The sequence below is a fragment of the Sinohyriopsis cumingii genome, chromosome 2, assembly GCF_028554795.1.
Source record: "Sinohyriopsis cumingii isolate HCF-2022 chromosome 2, ASM2855479v2, whole genome shotgun sequence".
Classification (NCBI taxonomy): Eukaryota; Metazoa; Mollusca; class Bivalvia; order Unionida; family Unionidae; genus Sinohyriopsis; species Sinohyriopsis cumingii.
Genome location: NC_142962.1, coordinates 57,506,020 through 57,529,651, shown reverse-complemented (window position 1 = coordinate 57,529,651; position 23,632 = coordinate 57,506,020). Strand labels below are relative to the sequence as shown.

General features: G+C 34.4%; 1 protein-coding gene across 1 annotated transcript in view; it reads right to left on the bottom strand.

Moving 5' to 3' along the window:
- Nucleotides 1-8,220: 8,220 nt before the first annotated feature.
- LOC149804934 (protein STPG4-like) overlaps nt 8,221-23,632 on the bottom strand; it is a 28,181-nt gene continuing 12,769 nt past the window's right edge. Inside the window, exons 5-8 of the mRNA XM_089945962.1 lie at nt 22,533-22,606; nt 21,518-21,572; nt 20,976-21,083; nt 8,221-11,196 (exon numbers count right to left, since the gene is read on the bottom strand). Coding sequence (XP_089802088.1) covers nt 11,083-11,196; nt 20,976-21,083; nt 21,518-21,572; nt 22,533-22,606 — 351 coding nt within the window. The 3' untranslated portion in view covers nt 8,221-11,082. The remainder of the gene's footprint in view (nt 11,197-20,975; nt 21,084-21,517; nt 21,573-22,532; nt 22,607-23,632) is intronic.

Here is a 23,632-nt window from a genome sequence, read left to right as displayed (position 1 = left end):
TGTTTATTCCCGGTCACATGCATGCTCCCGTAGCTATGTTATGACCTGTATCATGAATCATGTATGGCGTCTATCGCTAGCCTAAATCCGAAATATTTTATCAACAATTGCAAAGCAGCAAGTGTGACACAGCCGGCGAAAATAAGAATTCTTCTTCGTCTTGGCTTATTGGCTCTGAGGCCATTACTTATGTAGTAAAACCTTCAGTTGCATTTTCCCCCACATATTTAGTGCTTTCACTTATAAATTGGGACACATCTGATAGACATGCTATAGCCCTTGCCCTCAGTATCATTTTCGATGATATTGTTATATATCCAAGAGAGCACTGGTTATAGTCTGAACTGTTACATTACCGACAAGTTACGAACATTTCTCCTAAATAACTGCTTAAATGATCAGAATGGTATTTTCAATAATGCGTCTCTCACATTTGTTGTGGACACTGCGAATATCACGTTCATTCATTTGCTTCTTTGAAAATTTAATTTGTGACTCAGTAAACTCGTCCACAATGTTCAGTTTCTCATTTCTGCTTTCAAATAGATGAAACAGCTGTTTTAGTTCGTCCACAAACAAATCTAGCAAACTGACACCTAAAGTCTACTACATGAACGTAAACGGTTTGTTTACAAAGTAGTCTCTGTTACACTACAATATTTTTGATTCATATGTGTCGTGTACGTGCGTGCAATATCAAGGTGTTTGGTATCGTTGAATAATGAACGATTTTGACAATGTCAAGTTAATGGAGAAAATAAGGAGTATAAAATAATTACAGGTTACTGCAAATATGAAAGAGTTTTTTTCCGGATAGTTATACTTCACAACCAGGAGCCTACTAGGGAAACAAACCCTGGAAAATTATCCCAAAATATTATTTAACAACATGACGATAAACAATTTTTTCAGATGTTAAAAATGCAATTGATTTACTGAGGGGTGTACGCGCTGGAGCAGTAAATCAAACGCTGAATCCCCAATAAGTCGAGCAATATGTTAAAGCCAATGATTTGCGCAGTGATGGAAAAATCATATAAAATATTAAATAATTATATGATCAGATCAATATTAATGTATATTAGGCCAGAATCCAGACCCCTAACCAAACTGTTTTCCACACGAACAAAGCATGTATTATAGGAGTACATAAAGTTCTATTATTTGAGCATGTCTGACGTTACAAAAGCTGGTCGATATATCTGTTAATATCCTGGTAAACTTAATGAATACTTCGCCTATCACATCTAAAATACCGTTAAGATAAATATTACTGAAAATCAGAGATGTAGAATACCAAAAATTAATCTTTTCCTTTAGGTATGTCAGTTACAAATACTACTGTAATCATTTGCAGACAACACCAAACGTTTAAAAAATCAAAGAACATATCAAGAGGCAAGAGACATTTTCTCAAACATTCTTTAAAAAAATCTCTACAAATTGAGATATTAAATGATGGCTATTTCGCATATGATGCTGTCGATAATATTTAACCTTTCGTCAGAGGTAGATATATAAATTTAACAGAGTAAAGTCTCTTTATTCTCGATAAAGAGCATACATATTGTAATATTTGAGTAAATCTTCAAATTTGCATGAGAAAATAAGCTTGAGTCTTGTCAGATATATTGATGGTACATGGCAAGAAAATATTTCCTTGACGACCCTTCCAAAAAAAAAAAATGCCAAATGCTTTGTGAGGTTTGGAATTCGGCGGCATATGGAAGATTACTAGGTGCCGAGGTAAATAAAGTACCACGCCCAAGGGCACACCACAGTAGCCAATCCGGGTTGATTGAACCTTTATCTCTCTGGTCATTTATGCAAGACTCTTAATTTGAGAACAAACGCTGAGAACTGTGGGGCAGACTCTAATAGATCTCTTAAGTGATGATTTCAGCAGAGGCAATCTGCCAAGTGCTGTTGAAGTTTGGCTACATTCTGTTTTGTTTTTTTTTGTCGCCAATATAACATCACCCTTCTGCTAAGTGTTGCAATAGCTGTGATGAGCCCCTTAAATATACTAAGATCTTTAAAATGACAGAAAATGTTCAGAAAATTCTTAGACAAGAAGACGGCCAACTAATGTTTCCAAATTTACAAAAATATAATCGATTTACTTCGGGATTATAGGTGTCCATGTTGAAGGTGACGTTGATGGTAAAGGCGGTCTCTACGTGAGCAATTTCCTGGTAACAATGGCACTCAGATCTTTTGCCACCAGTAATAGGCCAGGTCTTATCGATATGCATTACGTCTGATCGGACACACGACATACAGACCCACCTGCAAAATTAAATGTATATATTCATAATTATGCCCAATGTATTAAGTCTCATATGTTAATGGAATGTGGCTGGCGTGAAGCTATCACTAAAGCAAACAATGGCGTTAATTTTAATTTAAAATTTATTTGGAAAAACACGTGATTAATCACTGTCAACGACTTTTCAGGACCCACCAGAAAGGCAGCTTAAAATAAGCAACATGTGCGTGGGGTGTCAGCAATTAAATATTTAGGGCAGTAATGTCCTAGCCTCCTCTTGTCCCTTGTTCTTAAGAGAAACTCTCGTGTAGTGTGTCTGTGTGTCTGTGAAGAGGACCCGTCTTTCTCACGGATTAAGGATTATAACAATAGTGAAGCTGAAAATGGAACCAGATATGGTCGATATGAGGATGACATTAAGTCAGATGATGGATAAAATGATGATGTTGAAAGTGAATCTGGTTTTAAAATGCAGTGTGTCTGTGTGTATGTTTTGGATTTTTAACGTAGCTTTAACATATTTTCAGTCATATTGCTACGATGTCTGCAGTGTGGCAGTTTATAGTGATGTCTAGCACTTGGGTATCGTGCCGCAGACATGAAGCATTATGACCAACCCCATCACATTATCCTGACACCAGGCCGAACAGTCCTAACACTAACCTCTTAATGCTGAGCGCCTAGCGAGACATCTGTTAGTAACATTTTGTAAGTCTCTGGCATCACTCGGGTTCGAATCCGCGACCTGCTGCATCCGAGGCGGAAAAAATGCTGTTTGTATTCCGATGAATGATGACAAGTTTGTAGGTATAATTGGTTTAATAGGAGAAGTTAATACTAGTGTTTAATTAGATGATGGAAGAAGACGACTTAATTGAAGTGATTCTTTTTGTAGATGCGCATTCGATAACACAAGGTCGGTCCATGACATGGTAACGTTAGAAGTGGACCTGGAGCTCACTGTGAATGAGCATATGAAAGAGAATCGGACGTTGTAAAAGTGTTGTTGGAAGCGGACTCGGTTAAGAGGTTTTTGCTAAATTACCTCCATTGCTCGTAATGCTCATATCGGAAAAGGAGCAGTTCATCTGCAATCAAATGATGGACTGTTAAAAATGTAGTTTGTTGGATGTGACCCGCTTATATTCACGCAGAAGGCCTATTGTTGAGTAAAAGCCATGTTAATTCTAATTATACACATTTCTTATTTTGGAAGTAGACCTAATTAGATGCAGTTGATGTAAAATCACGTACTTCAGTTTGTGAAATAGGATAGAGTCCTGTGGAGCAGAAACTGATGAAATTAAATAATAGTGTAAAATTGCGGTTGGAGTGATGAAATAAGAATGACGGAAGTTGATGTGGTCGAGGAGCAGTAGTTTATAAATCGGATTAATTGTCAGTATTATTACCTGGTGGTGACGCTTTTATTCCAAGAAAGAACGCAATAGGTCTAAAACCACGTAGCATAAGTTATAATACGTCGACTATTAGAACATAAACGATAAATCTGGGATTTGGAGAATATACAACAGCTAATGTGGAAGTAGTGCATACAATAATCATTATGATTATAGAGAGAGATCCATTGGAATATGGATACGATTGCCTGCTAAATAAATTAATAAAATGTTTACAATGGCAAAGACTAGCACGAACTCGACTTATGAAAAATTAGGATGAACTTATTTTTTCTACACGACAGAAACAGACCAACAGAGGAAGGAATATCTAGGCCAGATCAAAGCATCATGTTATATGTGATTAGCACTTTAGGTACTCAAGTACGTTATAGACGATCTTTTGCACAGTCTGTTTCTATTGACAAATACATTAAAAACGTGTTTCAAAATTAAGTTTAGACAAATACGGTTGTAAAACATGTAAACATTTGGTTGACACAAAGGTCGATGGTACAAGATTTCAATAGCAAACTTGATCGATAGGAGGTTGGGGTCCTAAAATTTATTTTAAACAAAAAACACATTGATGATTGGTAGAATAAGTGAGCTGTGGGATTTTGTGGTTTTTTTTAAGTAAAAGTTTTGGATTGTAAATCTCTTGAAAGCTTCGATCAATGACATGTTAAAACATGCGATATTATCGGTCCAAACATAATATATGTCAGCGAAAATAAAAAGGATGTGATAAATGGTCACACTATCCCCAATTTATTAAACCCCCATTCGTTGTAAGTATTTCAAAACTTATTGGTGAAATTTAGTATCAAGAAAAAAAAGAAGAAAAAAACAATATTTTACTTTAATTTCCCTTTTGTCACGAAAACATAAAACAAACATAATTTTCAGGCGGTGTTAACAGTGGCCTTAAATATTTTGGTAGAGGTTGTAGATGAAGATTGCTTCGGTAAAGAGGTTGTAGGTGATAATTGCTTCGGTAAAGCGGTTATAAGTGATGATTGTTTCGGTAAAGAGGTTGTAAATGATGATTGTTTCGGTAAAGAGGTTGTAAATGATGATTGTTTCGGTAAAGAGGTTGTAAGTGATGATTGTTTCGGTAAAGAGGTTGTAAGTGATGATTGTTTCGGTAAAGAGGTTGTAAATGATGATTGTTTCGGTAAAGAGGTTGTAAGTGATGATTGTAACGGTAAAGCGGTTATAAGCGATGATTGCTTTGGTAAAGAGGTTGCAAGTGATGATTGCTTCGGTAATATGTTGTCGCTGAAGATTCCTTCCAATAAACAAACAATAAACTTCTTTTGAGAGCAAGCTTATCCTCCGAAGAAAAAAAAAATACCACATTCCAATTCAGGCAACATTTTCTCAGTCCTATGTGTAGCCTTCGTTGGAAGGTTTTACCGTGCTGATACACTGTGCTTTACAAAAGCTCAGACGATTTAGTTTGAGCGCTGTACATTTCTTTACCTTCGAAACAGCGATGTGTTGTTTGTATAACAAGATCGAATATTGTTTCCAGAAGAGGGCAGTTGAGTTGTGCTCGTTGGTGTGTGTGTATGAGAGAGAGAGAGAGAGAGTCTCACCATATGAGATAGAAACGCCAAGATCTCATGATGCTTTGCCGCTATAATCTAAACTATCCTTCCTTCAGCTAACATACAGCATCAAACCAGAATGTTTCTTAAAGTCTTTGTTAAACAGCTCTATATAAGATCAGCATTTTAGTAGGAGAATATGAATGGCCCGTGCATGAAATTAATCATAGTAAATGGCAAAGTCCGTCGGAGAAATAGTATTGACAAGTCACGCAACGCCATAATGAATTGCTGGATTTTGTGAATCACCGGTCGGTCGATGACAGCTTAGTCAAGTTCAAAGCAACTAGGACAGTGGTGCACGGAACAAACGGACTCAAAACTGAAATGTATTCTAAATAAGCTGGTTCACGACATTCGTTTTCTTTTTAATTATTTTTGCAAGTTTCGTGGCTATTCAACAATTTTAATTAGTTGACTAAATTCTGTATTTAGCGTACGCCATTCAAAGTCTTTGATTTTTGCAATGCTCTCCGGTATGCAGCCCATTTGATAAGAAATTAATTGCTTGGTTTGAAACAAAATAAATTAAGGTGATATAACTGATTCTTCAATTTTTATTAAAAAAGGAAAATGCCAATTTTCGTTTAGACATAACGCTGAACCTTTAACATTTTTTAAAAGAAATATCAGTCATAAAACGTTGACCAATGAATAAACTATTCCTTACGTCTTGGAGCATAAATAACACACGAGGACGTTCTTAACCAAGCTTATAATGGTAAACTCCAACAAAAAACACCAATATCGTCATAGTCATCATCATCATCAACATCATCACCACCAACTAGAGCAAAACTATTGAAAATAGCTAATCCATTCAATTGAGCTATAGGGTACCTCGCTATCATAATGAAATTAACGTGGCTGTTATTGTTGTAAGAAATTCTGATTAAATATTTTACATGGGCATACAACCTTTCAGATAATTGTGTATCGATTGGTTTATAATGTATCTCAGAATTGAAATCTAATCTAGTCGTAAACGAAAAGATGGGATATATTAATTCGATCGAGGATTATTTTCCATCTAATATTTTTTCTCAGGTATTCATCAGAATAGCAGTGTATAGATCTGTCCATTTGTCTTTCTCCTCCTGATATATAATGCGCGTGGATGTAGAAGAGTCCCTCCTATGTATCCTTCGGCATGTAGTACTATGTCAATATTGAAGTAAAACCTTTTGCCATTGGATGCCTCTTACGATGATTTTTCTTGCCGATAAGGACGTTTTTAAAGTGGGTGGTTTATTCTTTAAAAAATTGCTTTGAGCTTTAAGGCTTTAATCCGTTTCTGTCGTTATCTTTGTTTTGTATGCTTTTATCCGTAAATGGATGGTGGTAACTAAATTTAGTAGGCAACTAGGCACTATGTAGCTAGGATTGTGCTTATCTGTCATTACATACATACATACATACATACATACATACATACATACATACATACATACATACATACATACATACATACGGAGATCTTCATAGTCAAGACATTCTGTAAAGACTTCTGTTTTAGCAACATACGGCACAAGATAATGGCGCAATGAACTTTACAAAACGATAGTGAAAGCGAAAGATTAGCATTATTCTTTGATCTAATTGGATCTAATTACTAATTAATAGTTACTAGGACATACTAATTAGGATGAAGCACAAAGCTCAAAAGCTCACAGCACTAATTCAGATCCCATGGAAAACCTATGCAAACACCATGATATTAAAAAATCGGTAACTTTAAATGTATTAGTGCTCATGATCAAAGCTATACTTACCAGTATAGACATATCATTCGTGATAGCTTCTCTGTAGAGAAAACCATACAAACTGCGGCATTTTATAGAACTACTTGTATCTGAAACATGTGTTTTCAATTCCGCACTAAAAAGAAAGTTGCTAGTTTCAGTAATGAGTTTTCCAAACTCAAGTCTGGACAGAAATTCCATTAATTATAATTTGTCTCCAATTTTTCAGTGACCTCTAGAATAAAATCTTTAAATATTCTTTTCATTAAAACCTTACTTCGATTATCGACTAATCCTGGGCAGCGAAACCCATATTGCTCGATTTTATCATCACTCATTTCCAGACAGGATCAGACCGCTCCGGTGGCCTAAGTGGTTAGAGCGCCCACCTCGGATTCGTGAGGTCGCTGGTTCGAACTTCGGCCGAGTCATACCAAAGACATATCAAATGGTATTAACAGATGCCTCGCTAGGCGCTCAGCATTAAGAGGTTAGTTTTAGGGCTGGTCGGCCTGGTTTCAGGATAATTTGACTGGATCGGACATCAAGCTACATGTCTAGACATCGTTATAAACTGTCACACTGCAAACACCGTAGCGATGTGACTGAAAAATTGTTAAAGCTACATCAAAAATCCAAATCACACACACACACACACACACACACCAGATAGTATCATATTCTTCGATATCATTAGTTGCGTGAGACCTTAACGGTACAAGCTGTACATTTCTATCTTAGATCTAAATCTAATACCATGAAGATTTTTCACGTGACCATGGCATTCTATAACCCTTTAATTTATGTGGCTAAAACGTCCTTTTATCTGTATTTTCTGTGACTAAGGCTACCATTTACCAATTTACCGTTGTGGCTAATACTTTCCTTTAATACCTTTATCGCCAGGAATGTACAGTTCTTTTATCATGATAATTATCTGTCTGTCTGTGTCTCTGTCTGTCTGTCTCTTTCTTTCTCTGTTTTATATATATATATATATATATATATATATATATATATATATATATATATATATATATATATATATATATATATATATATATATATATATCTGTGTGTGTGTGTGAGTGTGTGTGTGTGTGTGTGTTGTGTGCGCGTATGTATTAGAGTGTGCATTCCTGTTTGTCTTTTTTGCATGTCTTCATACACGTCTATCTAATAAATATTCAGACAAATCAATGTGTCATATTTTATTTCTAACACGAGAATAAATATACTCTTTTCGAAAAGTCAGTAAAAAAAAGTAGCAAATCATTATTAATACTGATAGTATAATAGCAGACCTCTGTAGAAATAAACACTGCATATATATATATATATATATATATATATATATATATATATATATATATATATATATATATATATATATATATAATTTCAATATGATAGTAGCTAATTATTAATCAAGAATCATAGGACCCGTGAAGATACAGGAGCTGTTAAGCTTTGTAATTTATATTTTCAGAACTATGATACAATTGATAGTAAAACCATAGATCGTTTCATGTTTCCGGAAAATAATACACTGTGGTAAGACAAGGGTTACTGGGAACCATTCTCGATAACTTTCTGTTATTAGAAGGTAGATCAATTATTTCTTAAACATTTAAAGATCCCTATATCTGTGGGTACCTTTTGGTCAGATAGATGTTCAAAATAATTTTACTGATTCGAGACGAAAATAGATAGATTTTCAATACAATTTAACTGAGTTGAGACGAAATTAAGAATTGTTTCAATAATTTGATATGTAAGATATGAAATACATATACCAGAATATAAACAAAGTCCATGCTAATGTATACGACGTTGTTCTCATCTTGTTCATTGGTTGTGGAGAATTCTCATTTTCTGTATCATATAAAAATATGTCCCATCATTTTTATGTCCACCTAGTCAAAATACAGCAGTGTGTCAAATTTTAGCAAACTAAAATGTATTGCATATGAATCGAAATACAATGGCTGTTGCGGAATGAAGCTGAATAAAGATTTTAACTTGTAAACAGCTCCTCTACCTTTTCATTTAAGAGAGGAAATGTGCATGACACTAAAGCAAATAAATTATTAATACTGATATTATCGAAATTATATTTCGGAATATGATATTTATACCGGTATTTGAACTACTTAACTTTAAAGACATACAAAGTTAATGCATGTTTTCAAAACAGATATGAGCTTTGAGCACTTCACATATCACTAATCAAGACTAAAAACAAAATGAACCGAAGAAATGATCATATCAAATAAAATATTATTTATCTTTCAGAAAGGAGAAGTACAAACCCTTCACATCCCCCACCCTCAATGAAGACGAACATACTCGACGGAAAAGAACAAATAAATTTCGACTGGTCCAACGCAATCTTTGGCACGATGCACCTTGCCCAAATAGGAGATTCGGAAAAAGATAATACAATGTATAACGAACCGGATAACGAATTAAAAAGAATTTTTCTCAAATCTAAAAAAAATCGAAAAATAGAGTAAATCACCAAACATTGGACCAAGAGCTAATTTCTTAACAGTGTGGAATTTATAGGCAATAACAATTATTTCAAATGCTGTACAACGAAGGTAAGCGCTTTCTCAAAATGTCAGAATCTGCTGATATTGGTTTTGCCGTTTTGAAAGATTGGACTTGCTTTGATTTTAAAAGAAGAAAAAAAAGTATTTATTTTGTTATGATAAGACTTTCGTATAATATTTTATATTCTGGCATAACTTTCTGTAAAAATCAATATAAAGTATGATCTTTTCAATGGTATGTTCTTAATTTTGCTAGCAATTAAAAATGGAAAATATTCAAGCCGTATAAAAAAGTCATGTTTCAAGGGAAATACCCATTTTAACAAAAACCGGATAAAGTTGTGCAATACTTCTATTATTACAAAGCAGTTCACATCAAGCAAATATAGTATAACTTATAATAAAACACACATGTCAATTAGTATATAAGCAAACAATAAATGACTTTTTTATTATACTAATCCTAATCAGATCTGTTTTCCGCCATGTACACATAAAATATGGAGCAGCAATTATAAAATATGAGAATGTACAGTACCAAATTTATACCAATACCTTGTATTTAAAACAGGTCTATACATTTCAGTGAGCACAATGAAAATGACCATGCATGTCAGCAGTAGCTTGTGCTTTCAAGATAAACAAAATCCATCCAAGGGAGTTTTCTGTCAAGATGTGTGTGAATTATTTTTCAAAGATGAAAATGCACAAATGTGTCTTCTATATAAAGTGGGGACACTTTAAATTTAGCCAGACTACTGACATAGATAAACAAATTACCTAGTTGAATGTTGATGTTAGGTAAGAAAAAGCAAGTATGACATCCAGTCAGAAAGCTATATTAAATCTGACGCACATACTATTGTAAGTCAAGTGTTTGCATTTGGGCAGTTCACCTAGGTCTGTGAGAACTGTTGCTAAATAAAAAATGGTAAACATTTGTAATTATATTCAAAATATTTTGGGTTATTTTCAAAAGACAGATTAATAGACTTGTCTCGTGGACAGTCAGTTATTAATTATGTTGTTGTTGTTGTTGGTTTTAGGTCACTTGTAACACATTTTAACTACATCGTGCTGAGGAAATGAGACTTAAATTGAAGATGAGTAGGCTGGAGAAATTCCTGCGGTTTGTCCTTTTTCCTCCACCCAGACATCGTCACCAAGACATTTGACGTGTTTCTGATCTTAAATAAACTTACTGGTGTTTTTTTGTTGGAAACTTTTTTTTCTCTCCAAAATTGTTAACGATTTGGACAGATCAGGTGGCATGATAACAGAGACAAAACTAACCACTTATCCAATGTCGTCAAATCGTGTATATTTTGTAACAAGAAAAAGTGCTTGTTCATTCGGGCATTCGAAAGTCGCCCGATGAAATTCTATAGCTCATGATTAACATTTTGACAGATCATTTCACAGAAGAAAACTTTAATCCTTTCTGAACGACAAACGGCTTGGTGATCAGGCTATCTTCCTTCTTCAGGTAAACTTAATAGGTAATTAGGCTTGAAATGCACTGGAGAAGAAAAGGCCGTGTTGTCTTCCCATCTTGGCGATAGTGCTGGCCATGGGTGATTGGAAAGTCTGCTCGTAAGTTCCCGGGCCAGGCACACGCTGAAAACAGTAAAAGTAATGGAAATAATACGCTGGAAACGAGAAAATATTAACGAAAAATTACTCAATAGAAACAACGGCAACAATTAAATTAAACAAAACAGCAACCCCCACCCTCCAAGAAAAACCCATAGAAAACAAAAACAAAAACATTAATCTTCAAATGATAGTTGTTTCAATAGATTTTTTGAGAGGATGTCACATCCCACTGCATGTTTGAGAATGTGATTTGACAATGAGGCTTTAGAGAAAGAATAATGGAAAACGTCACAAGAGAATGATGACTTTTTTAGAAATACCAAAGAATACAAATCATACAGATGAACTGAATATAATCTCTCTCTCTCTCTTTATATATATATATATATATATATATATATATATATATATATATATATATATATATATATATATATATATATATATATATATATATATATATATATATGTGTGTGTGTGTGTGTGTGTGTGTGTGTGTGCGTGCGTGCGTGCGTGCGTGCGTGCGTGTGTGCGTGCGTGTGTGTGTGCGTGCGTGCGAGTAACATAATTGTACAAACGCAATAAATAAGCAATAAACGTAACCCAGATAAACGAAATACTCGTCAGGTATATGCATTACATTTGTATTCTTCCTCTTAGTGTCCTTAAAAAGAAAGCACGAAATGTTTATTACATTTTGAATACATGATATCATTTGTTTAAACTGAAACATCTAATAGAAGGTATAGTGATACTTGTTTAATTAGGGGCATCACCAACAGCTATTTCGACAATGTAATAACATCTTCAGGTTATCGAAATATTATCGTTATCCGTGTATAGCCCTAAAATCTAAACGTGCAACAGCGTAGACCCAGATATGCAGTGGCATCAAGCATTTGTAGATCAATGCATGTTCGATCTAATCATAAATGCAAGCGGGGATGATGCAACGATAGATAATGGTATACGTTTGTTCCCAGGTAAGTTGATGTTATACACTGTTAATGACCGTGTTGTTAAAACATTATTTTCATGTTAGAGGCCGAATCTTTGATCAGTTTTGTACGATCTAGATCTAGTCCATGCAACACTAGGGATGTAAAGTCTACTGGTAGTAATACGCATTCTTATTCCGTGATTAGTTCTAATGCAATTAACATGCATAATTCCACAAACTCATAAAAAATTGCATTAGGATTAGAGTATACTTTTGTGAGAATATTTGTAATCCTAATTTTGTGACATTTATAGCTTCGAAAAACCCCATACAAAACAACAGATTAGGGTAGTGGTCCTAGTGAGGTAAATTCACGTATCATTTACTAATATATGTACACTACACAGAGCACACATCATAACGAATATAAACCACATTAAACTTATATAGTAGTCAGATGAAAATTAAATTGTATAATTGCCTTCGATAGAACGTCTATTGATGTTAAGTGTATATGAGAGAGAGAGAGAGAGAGAGAGAGAGAGAGAGAGAGAGAGAGACTCGGAAATGTTGAGAGCATTACATCATAATCATGGATGTATCTTGAAAACGGATTTTGTTATCAGACTCCAAGACTTTTGCCTACATGTATGCCTGGGCTTCTCTTTGCGACAGAAATTAAATTTAGTACTGTTAAAGTGACTGCAAGTAGTGCACAGTGTTTTGGTAGTGTATACTTGCTTATCTTGATCAATACTTCGAAAGTTGTAAGCGAACAAGCTTCAAATGGAACAATTTCTTCCCTGTTTCACTATTGTAATTATTTTCATTCAATTTAATTGCAACATTCCCGAGTCCTTTTGTTCACACACATACACAGAAACAAGTTATTTCTGAACACTATTCCCAGCGGACGAGATAACTACATTATATTGTCATGGCACCTTGGCGTTCTCAGATCGCAAGTCGCACTAATTTCGCGACTACGTTACTAACTGGGGGACAAATGAGTAATGACATGTAACAAATTTGTAAATACGGGTAATATGCATGATAAGTGTGAAAAGAGAGGAATTTGGTTTGTGTGTTGCGTAGAATTGTTTACTGCATGGTTTGAATGGAATTTCTGAGCAAATTATTTTATTTTGTAATGGACGAAAAGTGTTGTGTTTAGTAGGATATTAGAGAAAATTTTATGATCGCATAAAGAAGAGTATGATAGAAGCAGAAGTGAAATAAATGTAATTACAGAAGAGATAGTCAACTATTACATATGTTGCCTTTTAAGTGTATACATATTCCATACGGAACACAGTAATGAAATAATATCTGAATGGAAGAACTTATCTACATACGCACTAGTATTAATAGGAGACGAAGACGAAATATAAGTATGTCTATTAAGTATGAAAAATATAACTGGAGAGTTAGGCATGTTGGTCCTGACATCAAAATTTTACAGCTTAAACATATTTCAATACTACATCAGTTAAGGTTGTTACATGTATAAAATTCATGGTTCGTCAACTAATATAATATACCAAAATGTTTGCACTATTCTTTTCTTAATAAAAATACTTATTTTAGTAGAATACCAAAGAAGCGTATAAAATGCATTATGAAACTAACTGTGCTACAGGTGATGCTGTTTGTGTGATCACTTGTAAAAGTAAATATGTTGGACAAACAAGTCAGCGTGTATCTAGATGCATGAATAAACATATAATTAACATAACGAACTTCATCAATCCATCGTTTTAATCTTATTTCTCCATATACGTTAATGATGGCTTCCATAATGAGATTTTCCATTTAAGGTAATTGATACTGCTAATTTGGAAATAGAACGGCTGTTAAAGAAACATAATACTGGAGTCACCGTCAGGATACGATCAATCCAACAGGATTAAATCTAGGATTATATATGAACTTTATTGATACATTTAATGTATTCGGTCCATTATGTTGTTGTTGGTATGGACTAGAAACACATCTCAATAATTGGAATGACTGGGCAAAATCCGTTTCAAAGAATTTTCGTACAGTTGTTTGGGTAATTCTGCTTCTCAACAGGAATCTATAAACATCGTCTGTTATTTCTTTTTCCTTATTTTTTATTATCATATTTACATGAAAAAAGATACTTTCCTTCTGGTAGCAAAGAAACTGAATTTGTATAAATTTATTATTTATGCATTATTTTGTTGAAAACGGATGTGACAGTACAAAAATATTGTTAAACCTTACCATGCCATATGTGGTGCTTTCATGAATGATTTATTTATCATACCTTTTGTGGTGCATTTCTGAACTATAAAGTTATCATATTAAAAATAACTTAAATATTCCTAATTTTAAAATATGATATTATGAAATTTTACACTCTTAAAAACCTTCCTCAATAATTGGATTCACCATTGATTACTGTCAGACATATCTGAAAAATTTCAATTATGAAACTATTTATAATCTTCTTCCATAAATTCATGAATTCATAGTATTTAATCAACTGTACATAATATATATATATATATATATATATATATATATATATATATATATATATATATATATATATATATATATATATATATATAGACACACACACACACACAGGGCCGGCGCTACCATATAGGCAAACTAGGCAGCCGCCTAGGGCGCTGATTTCAGGCGACGCATTTTTAAAACAAAATGTATTGTTTATAAATTTTGAAATTGATATTTTCCGGGGGGGGGGGGGGGGCGCCAGAATCTAACTTTGCCTAGGGCGCCAGATAGTCTGGCCGGGTCTGGCGCCGGCCCTGTATGTGTGTGTGTATATATATATATATATATATATATATATATATATATATATATATATATATATATATATATATATATATATATATATATGAACCTGTATCTACCTACCACTTCGTTTGACGGGTATATTTTTTACTGCAGTACGAATGAATAATCACTAGATGCGGTGCTGCTCATGATAAGCATTTGATTCAGCGAAGAAATCAGAAAGGAATCCGATTGATTTACGCCCTGAGAGATGAGCTAATCTTTATCTGCCGGTTACTCTATTAACTTTAAATGGTGTATGATTGGTACATTATTCAGTTATTATTACAATATAGTATATCATTCTATATACGTACGACACAGTCAATACAGCAAAGGATGTATTCTTCCTCTTTAAGAATAAAAAAGCCCCAAACACACAGATGCCAAAAACCAAATCTAATAAAGAGGACATTTTGGAGTCCTCTGTTAATAGCTGTTTACATCTGCAGATGTCTCATCCTGCACAGACTGTATCTCGTACTTCTCGCAGCGACTTACCTGCGCTGTATAGTGCAAGAATCATTGTAACGCTCTTGATAAAATGTCACACGCAAAATCGTACACTGCGATCATCACACCGAATTCAGACTGCATTTTATATGAAATATTTTCTATCAGGGTTAAGTACATTTTTCGCCTAATAGGTTTGAGACAAGGCATGAATTTTTATATTTGCAGCGATGGAGGACATTACTGATGATGTCACATGGCAGAAACCGAAAGACGTCACAACTTATCGATCGCGACACGGAAGTAGAAAGTCTGGTTCTTTCAAATTAGTTTTGGGTTGCGTTTCAATCTATGATACAAGAGATAAGATCAACGTGCAAGCGTAATAATGTGCGGAGAAGATGGGCAATAGTTCTGATGATACCAAGGGTCAAAACAAACTTACGTCATCGATACATTGAGAAAGAACATGACCCCTGAGTAGGGTGACTATCTGCATGGATAATGTGCATGTCCGGGGAAATACGATGATGTCTACTCCCACTGCGGATTGTTTTTACTAAACGGTTACAACCTTTGAGCAAGCGTTGGCATTACTGACGTTATGAAGTCATGTGTTGCATGACGTAAAAGTGAGGTAAAGCAAATATACTATAAAATGTATCCTATCATCGTCTTCCTTTCTGATACAAGTTCACTTTGTTTAACTTAAAGGTGTGAATCGAATTGATATTTTAAAATTATTTAATTCATTTACATTACAGCGCCATCTAGTGTCCTAGATTTGAGGCGTTTCGTTTTCGTTTCATTCGTTTTCTCCCACAAGCCCTGGTTTGGCATTCAGTTGCACAATTACGAAAGCCAATGCCGGCCGAGTGATCCTTGAGTGACGCATCTTAGATTATGATTCACCCGTCGGAGAAGTTTCCAATGAAGGGGCAGGATGTTGGGGCTAAATATACCGAACCTAATTGGGGATCTAGATAGATAGGCAGATGGGTAGATTAGTGGACGAATTGATTAGGATAGGACTGAGTGATACATGAAGAGACTGACGAGACTATCAAAGAAGATGAATATGAAGTGGCACATCACTATGAGTATATAAGCTAACTACAGGTGTACAAATAATGGAGCAGCGATATAAGATGATAGAATACAAGATATTATTTATACAAAAACCACACTGAGATCCACTTGCCGATGAAATATATCCATGATTATGTAACTACTATGCAGATATATAAAAAACAGCTGGCTGACCCAAATATGGTCTGCAGATATAACAATCTGAATAAAATCATATTTCCACTGTCATATGGGAAACTCTGACAGCGATTGCTTAGGAATCATGTTCTGGTGACCTATGTTATTACCATAATCGCTAACTGTATGAGCCAATCAGATGAAATCTTATACCTTTGTGTTTGGGAGACTGAACAGTATGGCTAAAGAGCATCAATGTGAGCCGAACGATTTGAGTCATTTTCAAATTTCAGAAAGCTGCGTTTTTATTAGCTAATTAAAAGGTCACGTAGGTCAGTGGATATGATATTTTAATCAGATTGGCAGATATAATAGATAACCTGCTAACCTTGATACCGTATACAGATACACTGATCAAAATAATTTTTAAAAATCAAGAGAATGCTAAATCATAGGGAAATGCTATAATTGAAAATCAAAATCGACCTTCTCACAAAATTTACTTCCTCCATTTTTTCTAAACTACGCACAATACTTGCTGTTTCTACAAGAATATTCACTCTCTGTGGTTTGTTATTTTTATACCCGCGGCATATCTATAGAGGGTCATATAGTGTAACAGTTGTCCATCTGTCCCATCCAGTCCCGTCACGAACTTCGTTTAGGTTGAATAACATTTGAAGGACTGCATAGATACAACCAATGTTTGGAATTACGCTTTTAATTAAGGAGGTCTTGATTAAGTTCAAGTTTAACAGTTTTCCAACAAAATGTATCAAAGCTAGAGCACTTGGACATAGATTTTGTTGTTTTCAACGACATTTTTAACCCATCATGGCTATATCATGCAAAGGAAACGGGAGCTAAGTATCGTTTCTAAAGACGCACCTAGGTATCTAAACCCGAGCTGGTCTAGGCGGGTAATGAACCAGCGACACTTAGATTACAAGTTCTAACTTCTGAAGGACTTCTTAGATTCCTCTCAAAATTTGCATGGACTTAAAAGATATGAATCATTTACTTTTTCCTTCAATAAAAACAATGACTGATTAAACAGATCAAAAAAGTAAAACGGTTCTGAGGATACAAATGATCTATTGAAAGAGTCTGACAGCGTTTTAATGAATGTTATTAATGCTATTCTTGTATTTGGGTAAATGGCGAATTTTATAATCATATCCGTATCCCCATGCACTTAAATTTTGCAACGATATTCCTATAAAAGTTTTTTTTTCTTTCTATGACTCCTGTTTTCTTGCCCCATTTTATTAATAACTACTCCTGGATACTAATTCAGTTTCTTGGGTGAATGCAAATTTATCCTCAACGAAATTATGCAAATCTCCAGGTCATTGCCAAAGGATAAAGGCCATGGATAATTTAACATAATTTTTTTTACGTCATTATCATAAATACTAGTGTCACAAAATACACCAGAAGGCCCCTTTTTGTTCTCTGAGATAGAAAGTCACGATGTTTTTTTTATTTTAGATTTGCAATATATGCACGAATTCATTTGATGACGAAAGTGAGTAGTCATCAGTAGAACACTGATTATTTTTCAGCCATGTTGACATCAGCTATGGGAAATCTCGCAAAACAACAGAACATACGTTTCAGCCATGTTAACATCAGCTATGGGAAATCTCGCAAAACAACAGAACATAAGTTTCAGCCATGTTGACATCAGCTATGGGAAATCTCGCAAAACAACAGAACATAAGTTTCAGCCGTGTTGACATCAGCTATGGGAAATCTCGCAAAACAACATAACATAAGTTTCAGCCATGTTAACATCAGCTATGGGAAATCTCGCTAAACAATAGAACATAAGTTCTGATTTTAAAAACGTGCACAACATTTGTATAGAGACTAATGATTTTTTAAAGTTACTCTTTTTGACGGTTTTGTAACCTACGTCATGTACTTCTTCATCTTACTCGTGCCTGCACAAGAACACTTCCCCTAAACCAAACAAACAAACTGACAATATCGAATGCAGATTATTCAGTTCTAACTAAATCTAAACCTCAAAATCATGCCCTCCGCGTAATGAAAAATGTCTCAACTTGTCATGCGAATTTATTTGTGCCTGCCTGAATGCCTCTACAGTAAACTTATCCCGTCTAAATAATTGCAAAGGGAATAAACCAGCCCTTCCACAGCAAAGTAGTAGAAGAACAAAGTCGGAGCACAAATACTAAGTCTACACTTTCCGTTGAGCTCTGAGCCATTTAACTAAAACGAGGTAAATATTTCCGGTAACGTATGCCTTCATAGTAACCTCCCTTGAACTAACAGATAACAATGATATGGCTCAACACTCGATATAAAATTTATGGCTAAAAGAGAAGCTATTAAATATTTCCACTTTATAAAATTATTGAAAACTTATTAATGAAATACCCTTCAGTAATAGTGTTTTCTGTCATGAAGAAAATAATAGTAAAACACTAAAATCTCGTTCCCTCGAAGATGGTTTTCTCGAAAATATAAAATAGCTAGCACTGGTACTGAAACCCCAGTAGATCGTCTGTAGTTAAATGAAACCTCATTGGCTCGAACTATCTACGCATCGAATTTATTCACTAGGACACTCTGATGTTCGAGCTACTGAGACTTTTACCTTTTTTCCCCTTGAACTGTAACAGTTTAGGAAGGTCATACACTTTATGGCAGATACCTCATTCCGCAGAAGTTAATCAAAACGGAAATTAACACTGTCAGAATGAGACTAAACATTATCCAGCTTTGCCGATCTGTTAAAAGGTCATTAACATGCATGTCCAAAAGGTCATTAACATGCTTGTTCAATTCATGTTGGTTAGAACTGTTGTTAAATCATTTACTCTAACGACAGGAATAAACTACCCGGCTGGCACAAAGAAACGGGAAAGTATAGATAGGATGTAAAAAGTAATAAAACAATGATACTTGCCATTCGTTGCTGAAAGAACAATTACAATCAAGAACATTCAAGTTTGTGGAAATTTATCATTAATACACCAATGATGAACTATTTCAATGTCTATTTATATTTGGATTTGTGTGAACCGAACCCGTGAACACACGTTACTCTATAAATTACAGATTACTCTTCTTTTCAACACATTATCTAGTTACATTGGATAAATTCACTTTCTATTCATTCCTTGTTCTCCATATACAGTCTGCATTATGTTCTTCAATTAAACCATTTATGGGTTTGTTAAATATGCATTTGAAATCTTGACACGCAAAATAAATAAATAACTAAATGAATAAAGAAATAAATAAGGAAGCAAATACGTAAATGAACAAATAAAATAAAATAAATAAATAAATAAAGATAATACAAATGCATTCGGTTGTCACTGAGGGCCATGGTTACACATTTCTTGTATACAAAAATGATCTATCTCTGATTACCCCACCCCTTCCGATATAGAATAGTTAAATTAATTTATTTAAGTATATACGGAAAACTTTCTCTGTAACATGAGATATTGCGTGATATTCTGCATCTAGCTTATATTTGAAAGAATATATATAAGTAATTTCAGATGAAAAAACAAAACTGTTTAGAAATTCCATTTCTGACGATGAAATACTGAATAAGAGAAATATAAAGTTTTTAAATGGTGAATACATCTGGGTTGCGGCTGAAATGAGTCAGTCCTATCAGCATGGATACGATAGTATAGCTATTCCTCTTGTTTTGTATATGTTAATCTTAGGCTCAATACCCAGTACTGGCATGTTGAATGATCACGGCAATCTAAACATCTCAGACCTTGACGAAAGTGGTTCAAGTCCGATCTCGAATGCAATATAGTTATCGCTATATTTAAATTGCTCGGAATCATGGGACTAACACATAGCTTTGCACAGAGGAGATACGCCTTGTTGTTTGCACTGGTTTAATTATCTCCATAGGAAAGGACGGCATCACATGTTATGATTGTGGTTATGTGAGTGAAAGTCTTTGCATCCGGCAGAAGTGCAAAATTAGAATATATTGTATTATGTTAAATAACATTCGATGTGTTTTCCGCTCACGAGGAGTCGAGATGTTGCAATTGTGTTTAGTGGCCAGGTGTTCACCTATCTAATTTCGGCGGTCTTCATCCGAGTCCTCTGGATTCCTCCAACTTACAGGGCACCTGATGTAACTGTCTTTATCTCTTATGCTACTCGACATAGGTAACGAGATAGTTATGTCGCGAAATATAAACAATGTCTGAATTAAACACTGATGGGTGACAACTAATTGCTAAAGATGTCATTATAAGACAGGACTAAAGATTACTTTCTATGATTTTCAGTTGTCCAAACTAATTCAATTATTATTTATTTCTTGTTAGTCAAAAACAGAAGCTAATACACTTACGGTATGCGAGCTTGAAAAGCGTGGTGTTCTAGATTTAAAGCTGGAGGTAATCGCTTTTTTTCGGTGATCCATTACGTATTCGTAATTTCCAGGTGCGGGACCCTCTTTCTGAAATAAAAAGTTAAGCACAAACGATCGTGTTTGTACGAAATTAATTACATATTCATCTTGTTCGGATATTCCAGATAATCGTAATAGTAGATAGTAGCTACATTTAACAGTACCCGAATACAATAGTGACCATGAAGTTTCAACTCAAAGTAAATTTCGAAAACATAAAATACCATTAAAAGTGCATGTCAATTCGATAGCCTCGATGCTGGTCTGACTTGTGTAAGCATTGTAATGTACGTCACGTTTGGACACACACACACACAGACATATATATATATATATATATATATATATATATATATATATATATATATATATATATATATATATATATATATATATATATGAGTTTTTTGCATACTAAATACACTGTATTTCACAGAAAAAAGTTAAAGATTCGGTGTTGAAAGCAATATTGAGGAACTTACGGGTACAAATTGTATGGTTGGAAATCGTCGAGATTGAGATTTGAACACCATATGCCTGAAAGTAGATGTAGTCAAGTGTATCAATAATAATAATAATAATAATAATAATAATAATGATGATGATGATGATAATAATAATAATAATAATAATAATAATAATAAACTTTATTTAACGAGGATAACATATTTAGTCATAAAAGACCCATCTGTCATGTGGTACTCAATTTTGTAACCGGTTATGTTATAAAAATTTCTTTTTAAATGTCCGTTACACTCCGGTATCCTTGCACACACACACTCGTACAGAATTTAAAACAAATTAATATGTGCGACTATACTAATCGAACAGATACATATATGAACAATATACTATAAACAGGTATACGCATTACAGAATAACCGATGTCGTATATCCATACATCGAAATCAACATGCACATATTATTTCTGGACACAATGATAAAGTTCTTTACTGGGAGGCTTTGATATGTCATTCCAGCTGGCCAAGAAAAAATTTCTTTAATGAAATTCATTTCACACAAAGCAAGAGAATTTGATTTGCGTATCCGTTAAGTAAGGAATTCCAACAGGTATAATAATAATGAGGACTTTGTATAGCGCCTAATCATTAGAAGCTCTGCTCTGTGTGCTGATACAGTTAATTAGCTTTTATGATGGTTGGTTTACACCTACATTCCTTTGTTTACACGTCGGAAGTGTATTGATATTAATGTTATGGACCAAGCTCATGTTTTCCATACGATGGTTATGTTTAATATTTTGGAAAATGATAAAAACAAATGTTGTATATTGCATACACCAGAGCGTTGGGTTTTGTAAATTAGAAAGAACGAAATCAATGCTATGATAAACCAACATATGTACAATTACAACATGTACAAAATGAAAACTAAAAGACTGATGAGTTCATGCCATGAAAGTTACAAATGTTTTGTGCAGGTGAAGTTTAAAAAAATATATGTCGCTATGTTATTTTCTTTAAGACAATAACTTACTTTGAAGGTTGTTTGTCCGTTGTAAGCGATAGGAACTTTTCTGTATTATAGGCAGCCGGACTTATATTAATGTCCTGGGAAAAGAAAGGAAAACGAATGACAAAAGTAAAAGCGTACATTTTTGCAACAAATATATTGTGTTGTTTTACAGAACGTGGTCGCTTTCGGTGTAAATTAAAATATGTTATCGTGCAATTGTGGGTGGCTTAACCCCAAAATGGTCGTTTGGGCGAAGCGATATGTATGGAAATACAACAGAAAATATGTGCTATGCTTCGATACAACATGAAATACAACTCTGTTATTTCCACATGGTTGCCAAGTTTTAACGCAGTTGCCAGGATTTAAACCAAAGAGCAGCGCGCTCTGGTGAAGTTTTGCACACATACATGAACGCATTGAGATTCCAAATCATTACTCCTCACCAGACTTAACTTAAACTTTACAAACTGTGTACGAAGATATTAAAAAGAAATAGTGTTTCGATCCTGATTTTTTAAAGGACACACTTCATACAGCGAAGATGAAAACCTTGTCTTCATCCTCGTGATAAACAGTAAGTGTGGGGCTAAAAGGTGCACGCCAAAACGTATAATATGGTGACATGGAAAGATTTAGGACGTAAAACCATTCACCTTTCCTTGTTTCCTTTAAGACTGCTATGTGCATTAAACAAACAGCTTGAGTCTTTTTCACATAATCGAACATGGCAGTCATCCGTAAAGGTTTGTTGTGTGATTTGGATTTTTAACGTACCTTTAACAATATTTCAGTCATATCGCAACGACGTCTGCAATGTGGCAGTTTATAGTGATGTCTAGCACTGGGGCATCATGCCGTAGACATGTAGCATGATGTCCCACCCAGTCACATTACCCTGACACCAGGCAGACAAGTTCTAACACTAACCTCTTAATGCTGAGCGCAAAGCGAGGCAGCTGTTAGTACCATTTTTGTAAGTCTTTAGTATGACTTGCCCGGGGATCGAACCCACGACCTCCCGCATCCAAGGCGGACGCTCTAACCACTAGGCCATCGGAGCAGTCCATCCGTAAAGGAATAACAAACAGTGTTTTATGACGTCACAAACGTTCCCTACA